We start from the raw sequence: 25,738 nt of genomic DNA on the forward strand, positions 1-25,738 counted from the left end.
GAAAGAAAGAAAGAAAGAAAGAAAGAAAGAAAGAAAGAAAGAAAGAAAGAAAGAAAGAAAGAATTAACACCAATCCTTTTCAAAAACTTCAAAAAAAAAAACAACTGAAGAAACAGGAACACTTCCAAATTCATTCTATGTGGATAGCTTTATTCTGATACCCAAACCAGACAAAGATACTAAAAGAAAATAAAACTATAGACTATATCCCTGATGAATACTTATATAAAACTCTTCACAGAATACAAAAAAAAACAAAACAAAACAAAAACAAAAAAACACACGTTAAAAGGATTATTCATGCTTCGGATTCTGTGTCTCCCTCTCTCTCTGCCCCTCCCCACTGACTCTGTCTTTCTCAAAAATAAGCATTAAAAAAAATTTTTTTAACAGGCAAAGGACTTCAATAGACATTTCTCCAAAGAAGATATACAAACGGCCAACAAACACAAAAAGGGATACTCAACATCACCAATTATTAAGGAAATGTAAATCAAAACCACAGTGAGGTATCTCCTCACAACCATTAAAATGGTCATCCCCTCAACAGGTTGAGCCTCAGACTTCAGCTCAGGTCATGATCTCAGGGTTCATGAGTTTGAGCCCTGCGTTGGACTCTGTGCTGACAGTTCAGAGCCTGGAGCCTGCTTCAGATTCTGTGTCCCCCTCTCTGTCTGCCCCTCCCCTGCTCATGCTCTATTTTACTGTCTCTCTCAAGAATAAACATTAAAAAAAATAAAAACAAAATAAAATGGTCACTCCTGGAAAAAAAACCCCAGAAAATAGAAAACAAGGATGTGGAAAAACTGGAACCCTTACGCACTGTTGTTGGGACTGTAAAATGGAACACCTACTATGGAAAACAGTATGGAGGTTCCTTAAAAAATTAAAAGTAGATTTATCACATGACCCAGCAATCCCCCCTCTGGGTATACACATCCAAAAAATTGAAAACAGAATCCCAAAGATATATTTGCACCCCTAGGTTCATTGCAGCATTATTCACAATAACCAAGAGGTGGAAGCAGCCCAAATGTCCACTGATGAGTAAATGAGGAAATGGACTGTATGCTACACACATACAATCAGAGAGGAATAAGCCTTAAAAAAGAAGGAAATCCTGCCATAGACTGATATGGATGAACCTTGCGAACATTATGCCAGTCACAAAAAGACAAAATACTGCATGATTCTGCTTACACAAGGTATCTAAAACTCAGAAACAGAAAGTAAAACGGAGGTTGTCAGGGGCTGGGGGAAAAGGGAATAGCAGAATTGTTCAATGGATAGAGTTTGGTTTAAAAAAAAAAATTGATTCCAACTACATTGTATATGCATTCAACAAAAACACCCTTGGCAAATGGATATATATATATATTATTCAAATGTCCTTAAAGGGAATGCCCCTTTGTATGCTGTTTGGGATTCTGATTTAATTTTCCAAGAAAATAAGTTACGTTAATATAAAAATCCATATGGAGAAAAAAAGTTTACTCCTACTTCATGCTACCACAAAAATCAAATCCAGGTGAATTATAAGATCTAAATGCAAAGACAAAACAATAAACTTAAAAAAAAATTTTTTTTTAATGTTTACTTTTGAGAGAGAGACAGAGCATGAGCAGGGGAGAGGCGGAGACAGAGAGGGAAACACTGAATCCAAAGCAGGTTCCAGGCTCTGAGCTGTCAGCACAGAGCCCGATGAGGGGCTTGAACTGACGGACTGTGAGATCATGACCTGAGCCAAAGTCGGCGCTTAATCGACTGAGCCACCCAGGTGCCCCAAAACAATAAACTTTTAAAAGGGAAAATGGAAGAATATCTCCATAACCTCGAGACAGGAAAAAATATTCTGACCAGGATGCAGAAAGCACTAACTAATAATAAAGGAAAAGACTAATATATTAGACAATATTAAAAACATGTCTTCATCCAAAGACACCATTAGGGAGAGGTGGGGGGAGTGGGCACAATGGGTGATGGGCATTAAGGAGGGCACTTGTTGGGATGAGCACTGGGAGTTATACATAAGTGATGAATAAATCAATTAAACAAAACAAAACAAAGACACCATTAGGAAAGTGAAAATACAACCACAGAGTAGGAAAAGGCAGGTCTATATGCAGAAGACATTAAGAAACTCCTATAAATAAAAAAATAAATAAGATGAAAAATCCAATAGAACGACTGGAATTTTGAATAGGCACTTGACATATGAAGAGATGATCAACTCCAGCAGTATCAACAGGGAAAGGCATTTGAAACATAAAATGACACTACACAAACTCCCAAAATGAGAAATTAATAATACCAAATGTTGGCAAAGATGAGCAACAATAGAAACTCCTGTATGCTATTGGCAGGAATATAAGTTGTTAGGATTATTTTGCAAAATTATTTGGTAATATCTCTAAAACAAACAAATATGTGGCCATCTGGCTGGCTCAGTTGATTGTGCATCTGACTTTGGCTCAGGTCATGATCTCACAGTTTGTGAGTTTCAGCCCCACATTGGGCTCTCTGCTGTCAGTACAGAGCCTGCTTTGGATCTTCTGTCCCCCTTGCTCTCTGCCCCTTCCCCACTTGCACTCTCTCCCAAAAATAAATAAACATTTAAAATAAATAAATATCCTATGGCCAAGCAAGTCTACTTCTAAGTACATACCCAATGAAGTATATATGCATTTATGTACTTAAAATCATGTGAAGGAATGTTCTCCAAACTGGAAATCAAATTTAAAATTTTCATCAACATAACAATCCATCAATCACAGTACATTCACACAATGGAATACTACACAGCAATGAACAAATTATAGTTGTATCCAACATAGATGAATTTCACAAATTATTAAATATCGGAATGAGGGGGCTTTGGGGATACTTAATGCTTTCATATTTCTTAACTTAGATAGTTGCTACATGCATAGATTTACTTTATGATAATTTACCAAGCTATATACTTAGGATTTATATACTTTTCCTATGTGTTTTGTACTTCAATTAAGAAAAAAAAAAAGTTTAATGGTAGATGGAATAAGGTCAACATACATCTAATCAGAATTCCAGAAGAAAAAAACTCTCCATTTGGTAAAGAATAACTAAAGACCTATTGACTGCAAATTTCCCACATTTTTCTAGATGCCAGTTTCTCAGACCAAAACATCAGTAAATTCCAACTATGACAAATAAAAAGGAAATCTAAATCTAAAAACATGGTGGTGACATTAATGACGGGAAAAACAACAAAGAAAAATACAATTAAAAGCAGTCAAGGCAGAGAGACACATTAACCAAACAGAAATGACAATTAGACTGATGACTGAGTTCTCAACTTCAACAATGAAGTCAGAATACAGTAGAATATCATCTGAAATAAAATAACTATCAAACTAGAAGTCTATATCAAACAAAACTACCTGTGAAGAATTGGTATGAAAGTCTTCATTTTCTGGAAAAAGATGAAAAGGGAAGGAAGGAAGGAAAGAAAAGGATAATTGGAAACAAAAATTGTTTCTAATAACAAACCTGCACAAAAAGAAACTCATAAAGAATGTATTTTATATACACAATGACCCCACATGGAAAAATCTGTGGTGGAAGAGCCAAAGGTATTAGTAAACAAATACTAACTAACAAGACAATGATTAATATTTCATTCATGAGAGAAAAGATGTAACTAAATTCAGAACAATATAAACATATGAACTCAGACAAGGGATGAAGAGATTACAATGTTCCAAAGGGCTTTATTCAGAGAAGGGCAAAGGTATTTATTGATTTTAGACTTTGTTGCTAATTTTTAAAACAGGAATGTCTATTTTCCATGCAAGTAGCAGAAACAAAATAGAAAGCAAAATCCTCAAACAATTTCAAAAGAAGAAAAAAGACGAGTGGGGAATGTATAGAGGGAAAAAAAACAGAAAGAGAAAGCAATTAATAAGATATATTAATAGATCCAAATATATCATTTTTCACAATAAATGTAAATTGACTAAAATCTCCAGTTCAAGGCCAAAATTGTGAGAATGGATGAGAAAATCAAATCTAGCTATATACTACTTCTTTAAGTACACACCAAAACATGAGGTTACCAGAGAACTGAAATTCAAATCACAGAAAAAGATACATCAAGTTAACACAAATAATGGGAAACCAATGAATGTTCTGATACAAAGAAATGACACAAAAAGATTTTAAAAGAGCATTCTGTAGAATAAGCAATTTTTCTGAACAAGTTAAGCTGTATAATTGAGTCTTAAATTCATTTCACCTCACTTAATTCAGGTGAGGGCTTGAGCTTATTAATGTCCTTTAGGAATCTGATTCTTTTGCCTAGTGTACTAGCATTCTTTCTGCCCCAGGAACAGTTGATAAGCATGCCACCAATGACTTTATGTAAGACACTGATAAAGTGTTTAAGACACTGAAGCCTAGTATACAAGTTTGTAGCACAGTAACAGAGAAGAATTTTTAAAGGCTGACATCTGTTTGCAATTACAAAGCCTATTACTATTACATTTTCTTTATTCACAAGGCTATCAACATACATGCTCTCAAGTACTTTACTGAAATCTAGGTAGTCTGTCACTAATTTCTGTTTCTACATATGCATGAACGTACATACATTCACATACATACATACTTACACAAACATTACAAAATTACACATACAGTGCTCGCTTCAGCAGCACATATACAAAATTACACATACATACATACTTACACAAAAGCACACACTTACATATGATCATATATATATAATCACAGTAAAACTGTACCTCATAGGTAGTTCCATAATGGCACGTAAATTGGCATTGTCTGTTGGTTTCTGCATCTTGCTCAACATTGGTATAGAATATTACTCCATCCCCAGAGCAGGAAACAATCTGCTTATCGTTTGTGCATGGTAAGAACTTTGCACTAAATATATTCGCTCGGTGTCCTGAACGAACTGTTGTCAAAACCTAAAACAGAAAGACAAAGAAGTTCTTGGTAATTTATTATTTCTTAGAAAGTAACATTCATATTTTATATAATCTTGGTCAGGAGTAAATTTTCATTAACATTCTTATCTCAATAAAAAAATGGTTATCTGAGGGGCGCCTGGGTAGCTCAGTCGGTTAAACATCCGACTTCAGCGCAAGTTATGATCTCACGGTTCAAGTTCGAGCCCGACAACAGGGCTCCGTGCTGACAGCTCAAAGCCTGGAGTCTGCTTCAGATTGTGTCTCCCTCTCTCTCTGCCCGTCCTCCCCTCACACTCTGTGGCTCGCTCTCTCTCAATAATAAACAAACATTAAAAATTTTTTTCAAATTATAATTTGATTCCAAAAGATTATAATTAAAAAAAATCAGAATCTCAGATATTTTCTTTTTTTCTCTCTGATATATGAAGAAGTATCATCAACAGGAATACTACTGTGAAAATTAAATGTACATATTTCTACCTATTTGGTGTAGCTGTTCATTCATAAAATCTCAGTAAATTAAAAAAAAGGACCATTATATATAGAGACAGAGAAGATGATTTTTATTATTCTAAAAATATTTTCCTGTATTTTTCAGATAATCTACTTTCAACAAGTTACTTTTAGGATTAGAGAGAGGGTACAGGGGTGGGGAGAAAGGACCATCCTGACTTTTGAAACTGTTTACTAGATAATTTTTAAGCTATCCCCTTTCAGGATAAAGAAATAAAAGTAAACTGAATTTAAATGAATCATGAAATCAAAGTAATGAAATGGTACAGATGAAACTACAGCAGAAGTCCCAACATCTAATTCCTTAATTATAAAGACTAAAATTCCTGTGACAGAAATGTGTTTTTTTTTTTTTTTAAGAGAGAGAGAGAGAGAGATAGAGCATGAGTAGGGGAGGAGCAGAGAGACAGGGAGACATAGACTCGGAAGCAGGCTCCAGGCTCTGAGCTGTCAGCAAAGAGCCTGACACGGGGCTCAAACCCACGAACCGTGAAATCATGACCTGAGCCAAAGTCAGACACTCAACCGAGTGAGTCACCCAGGCGCCCCACAGAAATAAAGTTTTAAATAAATATTCAAATATTTGCAACATACACTGCAGATATATGACCAACTCTCCTAATAGTTCTTAAAAATTGAGAGAAAGAAACTTAACAAAACCTGTTGTGTTTTTAATTTTTTTTTTAACGTTTATTTATTTTTGAGACAGAGAGAGACAGCATGAACGGGGGAGGGTCAGAGAGAGGGAGACACAGAATCTGAAACAGGCTCCAGGCTCCGAGCTGTCAGCACAGAGCCCGACGCAGGGCTCGAACTCACGGACCCTGAGATCATGACCTGAGCCGAAGTCGGCCGCTTAACCGACTGAGCCACCCAGGAGCCCCAAAACCTGAGTTTTTTTAATTGAATGGGCAAAAGATCCAAATAGATAGTTCACTGAATGGTATACAAATAGCCCTTAAGAACGTGAGAAAAGGGGCACCTGGGTGGCTCGGTCGGTTAAGCGTCCGACTTCACCTCAGGTCATGATCTCACGGTCCGTGAGTTCGAGCCCCGCGTCGGGCTCTGTGCTGACAGCTCGGAGCCTGGAACCCGCTTCCAATTCTGTGTCTCCCTCTGTCTCTGCCCCTCCCCTGTTCATGCTCTGTCTCTCTCTGTCTCAAAAATAAATAAACGTTAAAAAAAAAAAGAACGTGAGAAAAGGGGCACCTGAGGGGCTCAGTCGGTTAAGCTTCCGACTTCAGCTCAGGTCATGATCTTGTAGTCCATGAGTTCGAGCCCTGCGTCGGGCTCTGTGCTGACAGCTCAGAGCCTGGAGCCTGTTTTGGATTCTGTGTCTCCCTCTCTCTCTGCCCCTCCCTGTTCATGCTCTGTCTCTCTCTGTCTCAAAAAATAAATAAACGTTAAAAAAAAAAAAAAAAAAAGAATGTGAGAAAACACCCAACTTTGTTCATAAGGAAAATGTAAACCAAAGCTACTAACAAACTAATTCTCACTTTTCAGATTGGCAAAAATTCCCAAGTTTGACAACACACTATGTAAGCGAGCCTACGGGGAACAGGCTCTCCGGCATTTCTGTGGGAGAACCACATGGTACAAGACCAACGGGGAGGAATTGAGCAGTTACCTCTCAAAACCATACATGTGTTTACACTTTGACCAGCCAAGTCCATTTCTAGGAATTTACCTTAAGATACACCTCCAACAATACAAGAAAAAATGCACAAAATTATGTACTGAGCTAGTCACAACAGCAAAACACAGGAGACTTATTAAATGAGTTACGGTACATCCCAACAATGTACGCACAATGAGAATTTAGTGCAATGTGAGTATCTGGTGTGCTTTAAAAAATGTGTTGAAAAATATAACAGCATGTCAAAACATAGACACAAAGTTGGCTTTATATGTCCCACCGAACAAACTGAGGCAATTCAAGCATCAAAAAGTGTATTGGTGTATCAGCCACCTGGGTGGCTCATTCAGTTAAGCATCCAACTTTGCCTCTGGTCATGATCTCACAGTTAGTGGGTTAGAGCCCCACGCACTGTCAGTGCAGAGCCTGCTTGAGATTCTCTTTCTCCCTCTCTGCCCCTCCCCTGCTTACATGCTCTATCAAAATAAATACATAAACTTAAAAGAAAACTGTAATAGATTATAATATATTGAATTTTTAAAAGTCTGTAATCCCTTGGGACACTTTGGTGGCTCAGTCGGTTAAGTATCCAACTCTTAGTTTTGGCTCAGGTCATGACCTCACGGTTCATGGGTTTGAGCCCTGAATTGGGCTCTGTGCTGACAGTGGGGGGCCTGCTTGGGATTCTCTCCCTCTCTCTCTGCCCTCCCCTATTCTCTCTCAAAATAAATAAATAAACTTTAAGAATCTATTATCCTAAAAGTGATTTTTCAAAAAAATGCTAGGGACAAAGGAAATGCTCTTATTACAGAAAAATGTCAATTGAAAAATGTAGAAGGAATGACAATTAAAAATCACTATTTTGTAACTACATTTTAACAACTGATTAAGGCAAGAATCAACACTAAAATCACTCTAAGACTGTTATGAAAGAGAATATTCACAGTTTCAAAATACCACTTCACAAACATCTTATTAATTACAAAAGGTCAGCATACCTGCAAAATGGAAAGATCAAACTTATCACCAATAAGAGGACAGACTAATATCATGTACCACACAATGTTATTTGTGGAGAATTTTTAGCTAAGATGTTTAATTTTAATCTACTCATAAAGAAAACATCAGACAAATGGTTGTAAAGGAGACTGAGCAAATACAAGGACTAAATGAAAAGACGGATGGAGCTTGGGTTGAAGGAGGAATGGCAGTGACAGAATGTGATGAAAAACGAGGAAAGGTGAGTACAGACCATATGTACATATGTGCATGCATAATGTAGAAAATCATATATGGATCATATATATAATAGCATACAGTCGATTCTCATCATTGCTGATAGTTATGTTTTATAAAGTCAGCACAAATACTGAATTAATAAAGTACTGAAATACTGCTCCTAGGGAAACACATGGTTAGGTTCCTTTGAGCCTCTGGCCACAACATTTTTCTCAATCAATACATAGCCTTGTTTTAATATTGTTTAATGTTTATTTATTTATTTTGAGAGAAAGAGGGTGTGTTAGGAGGAAGGGGCAGAGAAAGAGTGAGAGAGAGAATCCCACGCCATCAGCACAGAGCCCCATGTTGGGCTTGATCCCTTGAACCATGATCATGACCTGAGCCGAAGTCAAGAATCAGATGCTTAAACTGAGCCTCCCAGGCGCCCCTACACAGCCTTGTTTTATATGTTTCTGTTTAAAGACCTCATTGGGGCACCTGGGTGGCTCAGCTGGTTAAGCATCCGACTTCGGCTCAGGTCGTGATTTCATGGTTTGTGGGTTTGCACCCCACGTCAGGCTCTGTGCTGACAGCTCGAAGCCTAGAGCCTGCTTCAGATTCTGTGTCTCCCTCTCTCTCTCTCTGTTCCACCTCCACTCACACTCTGTCTCTGTCTGTAAAATAAACAAACATTAAAAAAAAATTAAAGACCTTATTTATTGTATACTGTTGATTCATTAGCATTGAACTCATAGCTAACAACATTATAATTCACGCCTACATGAAGCTTATTTAATATATTTTCTCCACAAGAAATATCCCAGGCTTCTTGTGCTTAGAAACACAAGATAATACTTCAGCATGATACCTAGGCTAGGGACATTTTAAACAGTGAAGTCATCATTGGGGTGCCTGTGTGGCTCAGGAGGTTAAGTGTCCGACTTTGGCTCATGGTTGATGAGTTCAAGCCCCATGTTGGGTTCTGCCCTGACAGAGCCTGGAGCCTGCTTCACATTCTCTGCTTTGGATTCAGTGTCTCCCTCTCTCTGCCCCTCTCCTGCTTGTGTGAGCGCACACGCACTCTCTTCCTCTTTCGTTCTCAAAAAAATAAACTTAAAAAAAATAGCAAAATCGCTAATGAAAAGGATAAAAATGGAAAAACATGACAAAATATATCACGAAAAGGACATAGCATGTTTATGGTATGAGACCTGAAATGAGTCAGAGTATGACCTTGTTTGGTCTCTTTGGTATACATAAAAAAATAGGATAATGTTCTTGTTCTTAGTAGATATATACCAAAGTATTCATGAAAGGCATGAGGCCTCCAACTTGTGCTCAAGTGCTTAAAAAAAAAATCTATTTGTGGATGCTCACTGTATTATTTTTTCAAATTTCCCCTACATTTTAAAATTTTAAAACAAAGTTAGGAAAATATATTTCAACTTTATATTGGGTTTGGTTTTAAGTGAGTATTTACTGTGTGACACTAACTGCCAAATTCTTAACAGAGAGTACCACACCAAACCGTAACATAAATCTGTAATGAATATTAGCAGCTATTTACCTCAACCAATTTGAATATTTAAATCACCTCATTTTATTTAAGACCTAGGTTATAAGGTTATGGCCAAAATAAGAATTTACTGAGAATCATAAATTACTATGCAGTAAGTCTTACATATATAATGCACATCTAATTAGGGTCAAAGAAAAAAAGGGGGGTGTTTTTTGCACCTCCATCAATCAAAGCCAATGGAGAACAAAATTTGTCTGTTAAATGCCTTCAAAATCTTTCATTCCTCTCTCTAAGCGTAAGACACTAAGATCTGATAGATTAAGGTAAAAAAAAAAACAAAACAGAAAATAATTAATGTAAATCTTTTAAACAAGATAGGTATGACAGCCTTTAACTCTGTCAGGTATTTCAGCAAGGCTTACCAAGTAGCTAACTATATAAAAGTCACTACATACAGTGTATGTATTGGTTTCTTCATCTGATAGGCCTCTGGCTTTGCTTTAGTCACATTCAGCAGACATCATTCTAACAATTCATGATTTATGCATGGCTTACGCACAGCTTCAGAAACAAAAGCACCAGATACACAAATACATGTATTGACATGTCACATATTGTTCATAAATTGAGATGGATTTTATTAAATCAAGATTTATTTTTTTAAGATTTATTATAAATTTTTTAATGTTTATTTATTTTTGAGAGAGAGAGAGAACACGCAGGGGAGGGGCAGAGAGAGAGGGTGGCAGAGAATCTGAAGTGGGCTCTGCACTGATAGCAGGGAGACTGATGTGGGGCTCAAACTCACAAACTGCAAAATCATGACCTGAGCTGAAGTCAGACACTTAACTGACAGAGTCACCCAGGGAGCTGGCTGAAACCAAATCAAGAAAAATTTTGCATACGTGGTACACTCAGGATTTCTTAAATTTTTTTTTTCAACCTTTATTTATTTTTGGGACAGAGAGAAACAGAGCATGAACGGGGGAGGGTCAGAGAGAGAGGGAGACACAGAATCGGAAACAGGCTCCACGCTCTGAGCCATCAGCCCAGAGCCTGACGCGGGGCTCGAACTCACGGACCGCGAGATCGTGACCTGGCTGAAGTCGGACGCTTAACCGACTGCGCCACCCAGGCGCCCCAGGATTTCTTTTATATTAGGTGTTACAAGGCTACCTTCCTTCGGTTTTTGAGGTGTGGCAGGAGGAGTGTCCCAGGATACTTTGGAGGGTCTGCTATAGGAATCCATATCTGATTTGGGTCCTAAGCTTTGTTTCTGTCTACCTTGACCTTCAAGGCCATCAAGATTAAAGTTTATATATGCCTGGACTAACAAATATCTTCAGGGAGAAAGTGGCTCTCATGCTCACTTCTCTGTATTCACTTTTCCCTACATTTTGGACTGATAATCCCTTACTATCAAGGCAGTTCTTTGTTACTTTCAGGACAATTTTTTTTCTTTACAATAATTTTTAAAGTCTTTAATCAAGAATATTTTAGTTGTTTTCAATGGGAGGATGGGTTCAAGTAAATTAGACTATAATTATTGGAAAAAGAAACGTCTCCATTTTATACATTTGACACAGATGACACATACAACTAAGAAGTTACCATCAATAAGGTATGCCTCCAAACTCTTACTCTGTAAAAAAATAAACATTTCAAAATTCTATTTGCATTAATCTTTCCATGATTAATGAGGTCATCTTTCCATGAGGTCTTTCCATGACCTCAAAAATAAAGTCAAACTCTAAGAACAGATAATATTTGACTCAGGATCAAAAAACGTTATTTTGGGCACCTGGGTGGCTCATTCAGTTAAGCATCAGACTCTTGATTTAGGGTCAGGCCAGGATCTCATGGTTCGTAAGATCGAGCCCCACGTGGGGCTCTGTGCTGACAATACGGAGCCTGCTTGGGATTCTCTCCCTCCTCCTTGGCCCCTCCCCTGCTCACGCACTCTCTAAATAGATAAATAAATAAACACATATTAAAAACTGTCTATTTTCCTATGTAATTAATCATCTATGTTTATATATTTTTTTACTATTTCGATCTGATAGCAAATTTGGATCTATGAAGACCACTACATGAAAAAGATAAAGTCTTGTTATATTTAAACTTTTTAAAAGTATTATCTGATTAATCATTTCTTAAACTGGCAACAAGAAGGAGTAAGCACTTTTTAAATATACATATTCTATTGGGAACGATGCCATCAAAGTGAATGTCCTCTTTCCAAAAATAAGCAAATAAAGAAACAAGACCTTCTAAAAATTATTCCATTGAGATGGTGACAAAATAATCGAAAGCAATGACTTGGAGAGAGAGGTGAACACCTATGTTCATAATAGTACCATTATTCACAATATCACAATGGTAGAAGTAACACAAGTGTCCACTGAAAGACGAATGGATAAACAAAATGTGGTATGTACATACAATAGAATATTCAGGCTTAAAAAAGAAAATCTTGACACACGCTGGAACATGTTTGAACGTTAAAGACATCATGCTAAGTGAAATATGCAGTAATAAAAAGACAAATATCATATAAACACTCATATGAGGTATCTGAAGTAGTCACATTCATAGAGACAAAAAGGAGAACGGTGGTTGCCAAGGACGGGAGGGAGGAGGGAAGAAAAAGGAGTTCTTGTTTAATGGGTACAGAGTTTCAGTTTTGCAAGATGAAAATAGTTCTGTAGCCTGATGTGCTGATAACATCAACAATGTAAATATACTTAATGTCACTGAACACAAACATTAAAAATGATTAAGATAGTTAATATTACGTTATGTGTATTTTAATACAATTAAAAAAAAAGTGAAGCTCTGCATCTTTTCAAAAACAAAAAGATTATTCCATTGGTGTTTAGACAACTACTATGAATACTGTTAGCATTAAAATTCTGAGAGTGATGGGTCAAAAAGCATTCCAAACATACATCATTACATCATTCCAGGAAATTTCCTCTATTGTAACAAAAAGGTTGTCCTAGTACAATATAATGATTTATAAGGAATATACCTTTGGGGGTGCTTGGGTGGCTCAGTTGGTTAAGCATCTGACTCTTGATTTCAGCTCAGGTCATGATCTCATGGTTCATGGTATGGAGCCCGAGCCCTACATCGGGCCCTCTACTCACAGCACAGAGCCTGCTTCGGATTCTCTGTCTCTCTGCCCCTCCCCACCCCTCCACCCCCCGCCCCCCACTCAAAACAAACGAACATTTAAAAAATAAATAAGTAAATCTTTGGTCATTCAGATGACCAAAATCTATTTCTCTGATATATCTGGTCTTGCTCAATGGTTTTTGAAAATGCTTCAGAGACATAAAGGTGACATGGGTGTCTTGTTATCAATGTAGGTGACTTTTGGAATCCACCAGAGGGTGGCAACTGGTTGCAAGAAAGGGCGATCATAAGATTAGAGAGCTGCAACTTGGGAGTGGCGAAGGGCTGGAGGTTGACTCAGTCAGTGATTAAAGACAATCAGTCAGGACCATGGACTATGTAATGAAGCCTCCATAAAAACCCAAGAAGACAGGGGCGCCTGGGTGGTGCAGTCGGTTAAGCGTCCGACTTCAGCCAGGTCACGATCTCGCGGTCCGTGAGTTCGAGCCCCGCGTCAGGCTCTGGGCTGATGGCTCAGAGCCTGGAGCCTGTTTCCCATTCTGTGTCTCCCTCTCTCTCTGCCCCTCCCCCGTTCATGCTCTGTCTCTCTCTATCCCAAAAATGAATAAACGTTGGAAAAAAAAAATTAAAAAAAAAAAAAAAAAAACCCAAGAAGACAGCTTTTTGGCCTTTTTCAGAGGGCCTCCACATTTGGGAGATCAGAATGCTTCAACATGCCACTGAGCCAGGCCCCAAGCTCCACACTGGAATTGGGTCCAGGCACCTTAAAAGACCTAGTAATTGCAGACCTAAAACAAGTAGGATTTGAAAATCTCAAGTTTCCCTCTGCTAAGTCAGGACAATTAAGCAAAGCTATTTCTGAAACAAAATTATGACCTGTCTCTTAATCAAGAATATCTTCAATATGAACTTCATTCAGACTGAAGGACCACAAACATTTATTAGAATATCTTAACTGTTTAAATGTGGAAAAACAAGAAATATGTGAATAATTTATTCTTAAGGTTCCTACTATCTTATTTAAGAAAATTTTTTTAATGTTTATTTATTCTTGAGAGAGAGAGAGAAAGAGACAGACAGGCAGACAGACTATGAGTGGGGGAGGGGCAGAGCAAGAGAAGGACGCAGAATCTGAAGCAGGCTCTAGGCTCTGAGCTGTCAGCAGAGAAACTGATGCAGGCTTCAAACTCAATAGCCGTGAGACATGACCTGAAACCGAAGTCAGGTGCTTAACCGACTAAGCCACGCAGGCACCCCAGGTTGCTACCATTTTAAATGAGTGTTTGGTCTGACAACCTACCAAGTTCTCACTGATACAAAAATAGGTGTATGGTTTCTCCATATAGAGAGAAGAGCCACTAAAAATGAGAAATAATGCTAAAACTCAATATTATATGCCAGTTTAAGGTAGTAGATATCATGAAGCATTTCACTAGAACCTAAATACTGTTTTTTCAAACTGATAATATCTTAAACCACTTGGCTGAAGGGTAGATTTTTTGAGCATGAAAGAAAAAAAAAATCACATTGTCCTTTTCCCCCCAAAGAATGATTTATTGAGATAATGTTACTTTTGGCAATTTTACCCAGGTGGATACAGCGAAGCATATTCAAATTTGCTGGAGTCAAAAGCCCAGTGAAATCTAATGTTTTCCTAAGAAGACTAAGGGATATTCATGTAATAACTTCCAAATTATATAACTAACTGTAGCAAAATAAGAAGGATATTTTGTTACAAATGGCCATTCCATAATCATTTACAGTTTCTTAATTTTTAGCTTAATTTTTCTCATGAAATGATAGATTTTTTAAACCACTTTACCTTTCTGCTGTAAGGATTACTAATTACTAACTTGGTGTCATCTGAGCCAGATAAAATATATTCTCCAGTCTCATTCCAACAGATTGTATTAACCTAAAAAGAAAACAAAATGTAAATTTAAGCAAACTGGACATAAAAACAAGTATGCCATCTTTCAGTTAACTGACGGTTCAAAATTTATTATCACTAATAAAGTTGCATCTATGATAAGCAGTATTTACCACTTTACCTATTGAAAATACAGCTGTTTAGTAAATATAACGTTCTGTAAATTCACAACGAAATGACTGAGTCTTTAAATGTTATTGTTTAAATTTATTTTAACTGATTCATTTTGTACCCAGAAACATAAAACCAGGCCACCTTAAAAAAAAAAATTAAAAGAACTTACTCAGAGCTATAGTAATCAAGGCTGTGTGGTATTGTCATGATCACAAATTTAAATCAATGGAATGGAATTGGAGTCCAGAAATAAAACTGTACATTTATGGCCAAGTAATTTTTGACAAGGGATCTAAGACCATTCTAAGGAAAAAGAATATTTTTTCAACAAATAGTGCTGAGACAACTGGATATACGCAAGGAAAGGAACACCACATACAGAAATTAACTGAAAATGCTAAAAAAAAAAACCCTAAATGTAAGAGCCCAAACTATAAAACTTAGAAGGAAACACAGGTATCAATCTTTATGAAAATTAAAACCACAATGAATTACCACTTCCCACCCAGAAGGATGGCTATAATGATTAAAAAAAAAAAAAATGACACAAAGAGTAAGTTAGCTAGATTGTCAAGAAATTGGAATCCTTATACATTGTTGGTAGGAATGCAAAATTGTGCTGCTATTTAAACAGATTGGCAGTTCCTCAAAAACTGAAACAGAGCGACCCTATGACCCAGCAATTCTACAACAAGGATATATCCAAGAGAATTGAAAACATGGACCGAACAAAAACGTGTACACAAAAACCAGAGCTGCATTACTCCTAAGAGCCAAATAGCGAAGCAACCCCAACATTTATGAAAGAATGGATAAACAAAATGTCACTATCCATTTGCTCCTAACAAAATACACATACAAGGAAATACTCAGCAGCAACATGAAGCAGCGACACAAGCTGCAACATGGATACACTTTGAAGACATTATGCTGAGTGAAGGAAGCCAATCTGAAAGGTCACATATTATATGATTCCATTCATTTCAAAATTCTAAAACAGGCATATCTGTAGAGACAGAAAGTAGATTAGTGATTGCCAACAGCTAGGTGGAGGGGGAATGGGAGGGAATGATAACTGCTATGTACTTTCTTTGTCAGGTGGTAAAAATATACTGGAATTAGCGGTGGACGGTACAACTTTATGAACATACTAAAAAAAAAAACTGAATTACACACTTAAAGTGGGTGAATTGTATGGTATATGAACTGTATCTAAATAAAAAAAAAAATAGATTCCACTTTCAGTCAAGACAGAATAACACCGACCAAATTTACTATAACATCTGCAACAACTAAAAAACAGCAGAATACACATCCCCCTTTTTTTTAGAGAGAGAGAGACAGAAAGAAAGAGAGAAAGCAAGCAGGGGAGAGGGGCAGAGGGAAAGAGAAAGAGAATTCTAAGCAGGTGCCACACCCAGCATGCAGCCCGACATGGGGCTCAGTCCCATGACCCTGAGATCATGACCTGAACCGAAATCAAGAGTTGGACACTCAACTAACTGAACCACCCAGGTGCCCCTACACCTTCTTCTTAAGTACACAAAAATCTCTTTACCAATACAGAAAATACTTATGGGCCATAAAACAAATCTTAATATTTTTAAAGGATTTCAACTAAATACAGAGTATGTTTTCTGACCAAAATGGAACTAAATGAAAATCATTAACACAAAGAAATATTTGGAAACTACAAAACAACAGATGCTCAAAATAGAAATTACCTAATAAATTAGAAGGTATTTTGAACTGAATGAAAATGAAAGCACAACATATCTCATGGGTTGCAACTAAATCTGTATTTAGAAGTAAACTTATAACACTAAAATACCTATATTAGAAAAGATAAAGGTCCCCTATCAGTGACCTCAACTTCTATTAAAAAAAATTATAAAAAGAACAAGTAAAACCCAAAGTCAGCATCAGATTACAAATAATGAGTATCTGAGCAGGAATCAATGAAACCACAGAAAACAGAAAAAAAAAAAAAAAAAGAAAAGAAACATACATGAAAACACTAGAAGCTGATTCTCTGACAAGACAAATAAAATTAATGAACATGTTGTCAGACTAATCAAGAAAAAAAGGGGGGGTCAGGGTAACATATTATCAATATGAGAAATGAGAAAGGTGATATCCATCACTAACTACATATTCTACAAATACCTAAACATTAAGGGAACACTATGGTCAACTTTATGCCATTAATGTAACAACATGGATGAAATTGACAAACTCCTTGAAACACACATACTAAACAAAATTCACTCAAAATATAATCTATTTTTATTAGGGGATTATAGTTAGAGTTTTCCACAAAGAAAGCTCAAGGCCCAGATGGCTTTACTGGTGAATTCTGCCAAACATTTAAAAATAATTAAGTAATGAGAATTCTGTACCAAGTCTTCAGAATATTAAAAAGACAATATAAGTACTGGAACTAATAAGTGAGTTTAGAAAGTTTGTGCAATACAGACAAATATGCAAAAACAGGACAGAGAATTAAAACAACAACATGGTATCACTAGATTTCTACTAGAATGTCTAAATGTTTTTTTAAATTACTATACCAGATGTAAAGGAGAAACAGACGAAAAAACAGCAGACTTCAATAACCCATTTTCAACAATGGATAAATCATACAGACAGAAAATCAATAAGAAAACATTAGAATTGAACTACACCTTAGATCAAGATTTAGACATACACAGAATAGTTCATCAAACAGCAGAACAGACATTCCTCTCAAGTGCACACAGAACATTCTCCAGGATAAATCATGCTAAATCACAAAACAAATATTAGCAAATTTTAAAAGAGTTAAGGCATACTAAGTATCTTTCTGACCATAATGGTGAAAACTAGAAACTAAACAGAAGGAAAACTGGAAATTTCAACATATCGAAATTAAATAATACACTCTTGGACAACTAATAGGTCAAAAAAAAATATCTTGAAATAAGCAAAAATGGAAATAAAACACATGGGATGCTGCAAACACAGTTCTAAGCAGGAATTTTATAGCAATAAACGCCTATGTAAGAAAAAAGAAAGATCACAAAAAAGCAACAGAACTTAACACATTAAGGAAATCGAAAAACAAACTAAACCCGAAGTTAGCAGAAGAAAGGAGACAACAAAGATCAGAGCATAAATAAATGAAATAAAGAATACAGAAACAATAAAAAAGATCAATAAGACTAACAGTTGGTTTTTTGAAAAGAAAAAAAATGACAAGCCTTTAACTAGACTAGCAAGGAAAAAAGAGAGAAGATCCAAATACATAAAATTATAAAAGAGATTACAAAGGATACCACAGAAATACAAAGGACTGTAAGAGAACACAGTCTCTTACACACCAACAAACTAGACAACTTACTTTTTAGTATAACCTACCTAACCTGAATCATGAAAAAATAAAAATTCTGAATTGGCCACTAACAAGTAAGGGGACTGAATCAGTAATCAAAAACCTTTAAAAAAAAAAAAAAAAAAAAAGGAGCGTGTAGGTGGCTCATTCGGTTGAACTCCTGATTTTGGATCAGGTCATTATCTCACAGTTCGAGAGTCTGAGCCCCATATCGGGCTCTGCACTGACAGAGAGCCTGTTTGAAATTCTTGCTCTCTCAACAATAAATATTAGAGTGAGAGTGAGAGTGAGTGAGTGAGTGAGAGAGAGAGAGAGAGAGAGAGAGAGAAGCCCAGGATCAAATGGCCTCAGGGGCTTTAAATATTTACCAAACATTTAAAGAATCAACACCAATCCTTCTCAAACTCTTCCAAAAAACTGAAGAGGAGGGTACATGCCCAAATTCCTTTTCTGAGGCAAGCATCACCCTAACACCAAAGCCAGATAAGGTATTACAACAGAAGGAAACTACATGCCAATATTCCTGATGAATGTACATCTAAATATTCTCAACAAAATACTAGCAAATCAAATTCAGCAGCACATTAAAAGGATCATACAGCATGACTAAGTGGGATGTAGCCCTGAGATACAAGGATGGCTCAGTATACACAAATCAATAAATGTGATATACCACATTAATATAATGAATGATAAAAATCATATGATCACCTCAATATATATAGAAAAAACATCTGACAAAATTCAACATCTTTCACAATAAAAATTCTCAACAAACTAAATATAGAAGGAATATTATCTCACCAATTTAAAGGCTGTATATGACAAGCCCACAGTTAACACCATACTCAATGGTGAACAGCTGAAAGCTTTTCCTCTGAGATTAGGAACAAGAGAAGGGTAACTACTCTCATCACTTTTATTTAACATAGTACTGGAGTCGTGACCAGAACAATAAGGCAAGAGAAAGAATAAAAGTCATCCAAATTGAAAATGATGAAGTAAAATGGTGTCTGCTGGCAGATGACATGATCTTTATACATAAAAAACCCTGAAGATTCCACCAACAAACTGTTAGCACTAATAAATGAATTTAGTAGTTTCAAGATATAGAATCAACAAACAAATATCACTCACATATCTACATACTAACAATCAACTATTTAATGCCAAGTTACAATAGCATCGAAAACAATAAAATACTTAGGAATAAATTTAACCAAAGAGGTAAAAGATCTGTACACTGAGATCTACACAATATTGATGAAAGACAATGAAGAAGACACAAATAAATAGAAAGATACGCTGAGTTCATGTACTGGAAGTCTTAATTTTATCAAAATGTCCATACTACCCAAAGCCATCTATAGACTCAGGGCAATCTCTATTAAAATTCCAATGGCATTTTTCACACAAAGAGAAAAAACAAACCTAAAGTTGTATGGAACCACAGAGAAAGAAAAACAAAGCTGGAGGCATCACACTTCTGACTTAAACTATATTACAAAGTTACAGTAATCAAAATAATATGATATTGACATAAAAACAGACACACAGACCAATGCAACAGACTATACAGCCCAAAAAACCCATACATATGTGGTCAATTAATTTACAACAAAGGATCCAAGAATATTCAATGGAGAAAGGACAGTCTTTTCAATAAATGGTTTTGGGAAAACTGGATGTTCACATACAAAATAAACAAAATTAACTTGAAATGGATAAGACAAAAATAAAGAAATAAATAAAAGCAAAAAAAAAAAAAAAAAAGAAAGAAAGAAATGGATAAGACTTATAAACATAAGACCTGAAGAAAAACAGTGAAAAACTCCTTGACTTGGGTAGTCATTTTTTTAGATATGACACCAAAAGCACAAGCAACAAAAGCAAAAATCAACGAGTGGGACTAAATCAAATTCAGAAGCTTCTGCACAGCAACAGAAATCAACAAAATGAACAAGAACCCTAGAGAATTGGAGAAAATATATGCAAACCATAATTTCACAAGGGGCTAATATCTAAAATATATAAGGAGCTCATGTAATCAGTTAACAGTAACAACAAAAAACCCCAAATAATCTGATTTTTAAGGGCAAAGAATCTAAATAGACATTTTCCAAAGATATACAAATGGCCAAAAAAATATATGAAAGGCTACTCAACATCACTAATCATGAGGGAAATGCAAATGAAAACAGTAGTGAGAGATCAGCTCATGCATACCAGAATGGCTATTATCAAACAAAGACAGGAAATATCAAGTCCTGGTAATACGTAGAGCTAAATGAAATGTGGAGGTAAGCTTTACAGTTATATGGAGTAAGAGTTCTGAGTAGAAGGCATAAAACATACAAGGCAGAGGCGGACTTGGCGTATTCGAGGAACAGCAAAGAGATGAGTGTGACTAGAACAAATATGCGTAACAGAGACCACAGTACAGGATGAAACTGGAGAGAGCCACTTGCGCCAAATCACAGGGCCTGGAAGCAACAAGGCCTTGGCGTTCACTAGAAGTACGCTGGAAATCGACTGGAGAGTTTTGAGCAGTTGAGTATTATGAACAGATGATACATCACATAATTTTCTTTATAAATTTTCTTTCTACCCTCTCCTTATTTTGAAGGATATAACAGAAACTCAGAAAAGTACATATACATATAAGACTTATAACACTGTTTACTGCATTTTGACTTTAAGAATACACAGACAAATAATAAAAGATAACCAGGACTACAGAATAAAGGGTACATACAACCAATATGACAATATAAAAGCATACAAGCTGACAGAGGTGTGAAACAGAGATAAAAAGGTGGAGAGAAGGGGTGCCTGGCTGGCTCAGTCCATAGAGCATTTAACTCCTGATCTCGGGGTTCTGAGTTTAAGCCCCATGCTGGGTATAGAGATTACTTAAAAATAAAATCTTAAACAAAAAAGGTGGAGGGAAGGATGAAAGAATTAAAAGTCTCTACCTTACAGAATGGAAATTCAAGAGATACCGTCTATAAATGACAGAAAAACAAAAGGATGTTTATGTATGTTGTTTAGTGTAGAGACTAAGAACAGTAATATAAAAATTCTGAGAAGCCTACATCTTAGAAAATGAGAGAGTTCTATAAATGAGTTAAATTCTCTATCATGGCAGGAACTCAGTAGATGATGTTTGAAGTTGCCAATTCAAAAAAGATCAATGTAAGAGTATCACATGGAGATACAAAAGAAATCATCAGAAGATCTGAAATGAAAAATGATTCAAAGAGGTTGTTTTTGGAAAAAAGGATAGGAATAAGGGAGAGTGAGACACATCTGTTACTTTTTGTTATGATCCATTTGAACCATGCGCATATATTATTTTGGTCCGCTCCCTCCAAAAATGGTTTTTAGCTTTAAAATAAATACATATACCTGAACTGTATTTATTTTTTTTTTATTTATTTTTTTTTAAATTTTTTTTTCAACGTTTATTTATTTTTGGGACAGAGAGAGACAGAGCATGAACGGGCGAGGGGCAGAGAGAGAGGGAGACACAGAATCGGAAACAGGCTCCAGGCTCTGAGCCATCAGCCCAGAGCCCGACGCGGGGCTCGAACTCCCGGACCGCGAGATCGTGACCTGGCTGAAGTCGGACGTTTAACCGACTGCGCCACCCAGGCGCCCCATACCTGAACTGTATTTATAGCATAATTATAATTCCATAATAGCGCACTGGAAATACAAAGTATATAAAAACAAGTTAAGCGACACCACAAGAAACCAAACTAGTATCTGGAATGTGTGACAGTCTATAGGAAAACTGACTTACACTCTGTAACAAGTCAATGGCAGGAACAAAGAAGGGGAAGCCTGCTCTACTTGAATAGTGATTTGAGAGGCAGGGCACTTACGATGAGCACTGGGTGTCGTATGTAAGTAATGAAATCACTAAATGCTACTCCTGAAACTAATATTACACTGTATGTTAACTAACTAGAATTTAAATAAAAACTAGAAAAAAGAAGAGGCATGGCAATCAAGGAATAAACTTTGCCTGGAACCTCTTTTGAACAAACAACTATAAAAAGACATTTTAAATAATAAGAGAAATTTAATTACGGACTGTATATCAGATGATACCAAAAATATACTGTCAATCTTGTTAAATTACATAATAGCATTTTGGTTACATAAGAAAATGTCCATTGCTTTTTGGCTACACACAGGAGTGAAATGACATAATATCTAGGGTATTATGATATTCTGAGAAAAATGAAATGGAAACTATGCCCCAATATTTAAAAAAAAATTTTTTTTAATGTTTATTTTTGAGGGATAGAGCGAGCGAGCATGGGAGGAGCAAAGAGAAAGGGAGACACAGAATCTGAAGCAGGCTCCAGGCTCTGAGCTGTCAGCACAGAGCCCGATGCGGGGCTCGAACCCACAAATTGTTAAGATAACGACCTGAGGGGCGCCTGGGTGGCGCAGTCGGTTGAGCGTCCGACTTCAGCCAGGTCACGATCTCGCGGTCCGTGAGTTCGAGCCCCGCGTCAGGCTCTGGGCTGATGGCTCGGAGCCTGGAGCCTGTTTCCGATTCTGTGTCTCCCTCTCTCTCTGCCCCTCCCCCGTTCATGCTCTGTCTCTCTCTGTCCCAAAAATAAATAAACGTTGAAAAAAAAAATTAAAAAAAAAAAAAAAAGATAACGACCTGAGCCAAAGTCGGACGCTTAACCGACTGAGCCACCCAGGCGCCCCAAACATGTCCCAATCTTGATAATTGCTAAATCCACCTGATGAGTATATGAAAAAGCATTGCCTGAAATTTTCAGAACAGAAATTAAAAGGAAAAGGATTCTGTTTTGGCCCTGTTAAATCTGGCATGCCCATTAGACATGCAACCAGTAGAGAGCTGGATACGTGAATCTGGAGTTTGGGGAAGAAATAGAGAGCTGGAAGTCATGGTTTTTTAGCCGTGGGACCGGATAGCATGTCTCAGAAAAGTGAAGAGAAAAGAGGGTGGGAGGAGCCAGGACAAAGTCGCAGTACATCCAACAACTGAAGGTCAAGAAGCGGAGGAGTCAGCTAGAGGACAGAGAAGACGCAGTGAGTCAATGAGATACAGAGAGAACCAAGAGAGTGTGGTGTTAGCAGAAACCAAGAGAAAAAATATTTCAAAAAAGAACATGTGTTCAATTAATGTCTAAATTTCCTGAGAAGTAACGACTAGTAATCATTAGTGACCTTCACAAAAGCAGTACCGTTGAGTGAGAGGGAAGCCTTTTGATAATATTAGAAAACTCATCTGTACTCTTAAAAATCTCCCACATACTTTTCTAAAATCAAAATAAACTTTATGTTTTAACGTCAAACTTCATTCTCCCATTTTTTATTACAGTTATTCATAATCTCTTCAAAGAGGATGGGGCATTTCATCAAATATTGAGCACTTGGTATTAAGGTCCTTCATAGTGGAGAATTAATTATTACTTACACAGCCATCATGCACATTCAGGGTTGCTTCAAGTTTCAATCTTTGGATAAATTCTCTTCTTCCTGTTTAAAAAAAACAAACTAAATAAGTTATAAGTCATTCTTGATGAAGAAAGTATAACAAAGAAGTTAAGAGCCCAGGATCCCGCATAAGGCAGCTCTAACTTCAACTCCCACTTAGAAGCTGAGTGATACCACCTCAGCCCTCATTCCCTCATTAAGTAGTTCCTGCCTACCTGATGTTGTTATTGCAAGGATAAAACGGTTCAAAGATAGAAAGGGCTTAGCACAGTGGCTGGACCACAGTAATCATTCACATATATATTCAACCAATATATTGAGTACTCATTCCATTCCAGGTGGTGTTCTAGGAGCTAGGAGTACAGTGGTGAAATAAAACAGAAAAAGAACTCTGCACTCTAATGAGCTTATTGAAAGACAATAAACAACACGTCACCTGATGAAAGTGTCAAATGGAAAAATAGAGAAAGAGGATAGGACTAGAGGTGGGGGATAGGGTTTTGAACCTTAAATAGGTGGGCAAACAGTGTTTTGTTAGATACTACCTACTTTTAAACACATCTCAATTTCAGAAATGTTAAAATATTTTAAAGTTCATTTTACAATGAAATGTACCAGCAAAAAAATAAAATAAAATCAGTCTAAATGTCCATCAATAGCAGAATTATAATACTGCAAAAATAGAAATCATTTTGAAAATGAGAAATGTTTCCCTTTAAAAAATGAATCATCTTGATCAAAGAAAGACCAAAAAGCTTCATGTTTATTCAGGAGCTGTAATGAAAAGAAGCTGAATATATGACAAAGAACGATAATTAGCTAAGTAGATCAGGCTGATGAGATCTCAAATAAAATTAAATTTGACTATGCTCTCTGTACACTGTCACCAGGGACAGATTTCTGTACACTTTCTTGCCATTCGATGTAAATATGAAGATCTTCTTGAGAATGAACTATTTTCTTTCTTTGTGCTTGCTTATAACTGGTAAGATGGCTAGATAAAGGATGAACATGTGGGTTAAAGAATTTTTCTTTTTTTCTTTTTTTATGTGGGGGGAATGTTCTATGGTTCTAAACATTGGAATAAGAGAACCTACAGAAATTCAGTATTTTCATGAATTGGTTGTACTTTATATAATTAACTTTTCAATCTGATTTTCAGTTTTAAAAAGACGCTAACTGTACTAAATAGATAACATTAAAAAAAAAATTTTCCGCCCTTCAGCCCACGCAGGTTTGGCAATCCTACTGAGTTATAATTAAGAGTTAAGATCATATTATCAACATGACAACAATTAAAATTCATTAAAATACAAGGACGAGGGGGAGGAGAAGAAGAGAGAAGAGAGGAGAAGGAAGAAGAACCAAAAATTTTTCTTGAAAATTTTTAAAATCTAGGTTTGAAAACACAGCTGTAGCCATCTCTGCCTAGAGAAAATGGTGGTAGGACATGAGAGAACAGAAGACAAGGTGAGTTCTTCGAGCAAGAACTCTTACGTATGAAACCTGCACATAAAAACATGCACTGAGACTTGGCAGTTAAATAGCTCCCCAATGATTTCTGTATGTGACTTTGGAGATCAAAATGACTGTATTGTCCACATACCTCATTAAATGTGCTTCCAGAAACAACTAACATAAACCTCCTCTACCCTTTACTAATTAAATGTACTATCAAAAAATAGGTGCTGACAGATGCCCTAAAATAAGAATCGTAAGGTTAAAAAGCTGAGCCCCCTCAAATTAAAATAAAAATAAACTCATACCTGTAGTCAAGAACTATGAAGTCTAAACTACTCGCAAGCTAACAAGTACCTGCCACCATCTCATGAATGCTGGC

The 25,738-nt window shown here is 36.4% G+C and overlaps 1 protein-coding gene across 8 annotated transcripts in view; it reads right to left on the reverse strand.

The window, feature by feature from the left end:
• DCAF6 (DDB1 and CUL4 associated factor 6) overlaps positions 1 to 25,738 on the reverse strand; it is a 136,624-nt gene that overhangs the window by 96,337 nt on the left and 14,549 nt on the right. For all 8 annotated transcript variants that reach the window (XM_040451747.1, XM_040451751.1, XM_040451749.1 and 5 more), the window contains exons 2-4: positions 23,879 to 23,940; positions 14,820 to 14,912; positions 4,782 to 4,967 (exon numbers count right to left, since the gene is read on the reverse strand). In XM_040451747.1, coding sequence (XP_040307681.1) covers positions 4,782 to 4,967; positions 14,820 to 14,912; positions 23,879 to 23,940 — 341 coding nt within the window. The remainder of the gene's footprint in view (positions 1 to 4,781; positions 4,968 to 14,819; positions 14,913 to 23,878; positions 23,941 to 25,738) is intronic.

This window comes from Herpailurus yagouaroundi, unplaced genomic scaffold (assembly GCF_014898765.1).
Source record: "Herpailurus yagouaroundi ecotype Mexico unplaced genomic scaffold, PumYag 205, whole genome shotgun sequence".
Classification (NCBI taxonomy): Eukaryota; Metazoa; Chordata; class Mammalia; order Carnivora; family Felidae; genus Herpailurus; species Herpailurus yagouaroundi.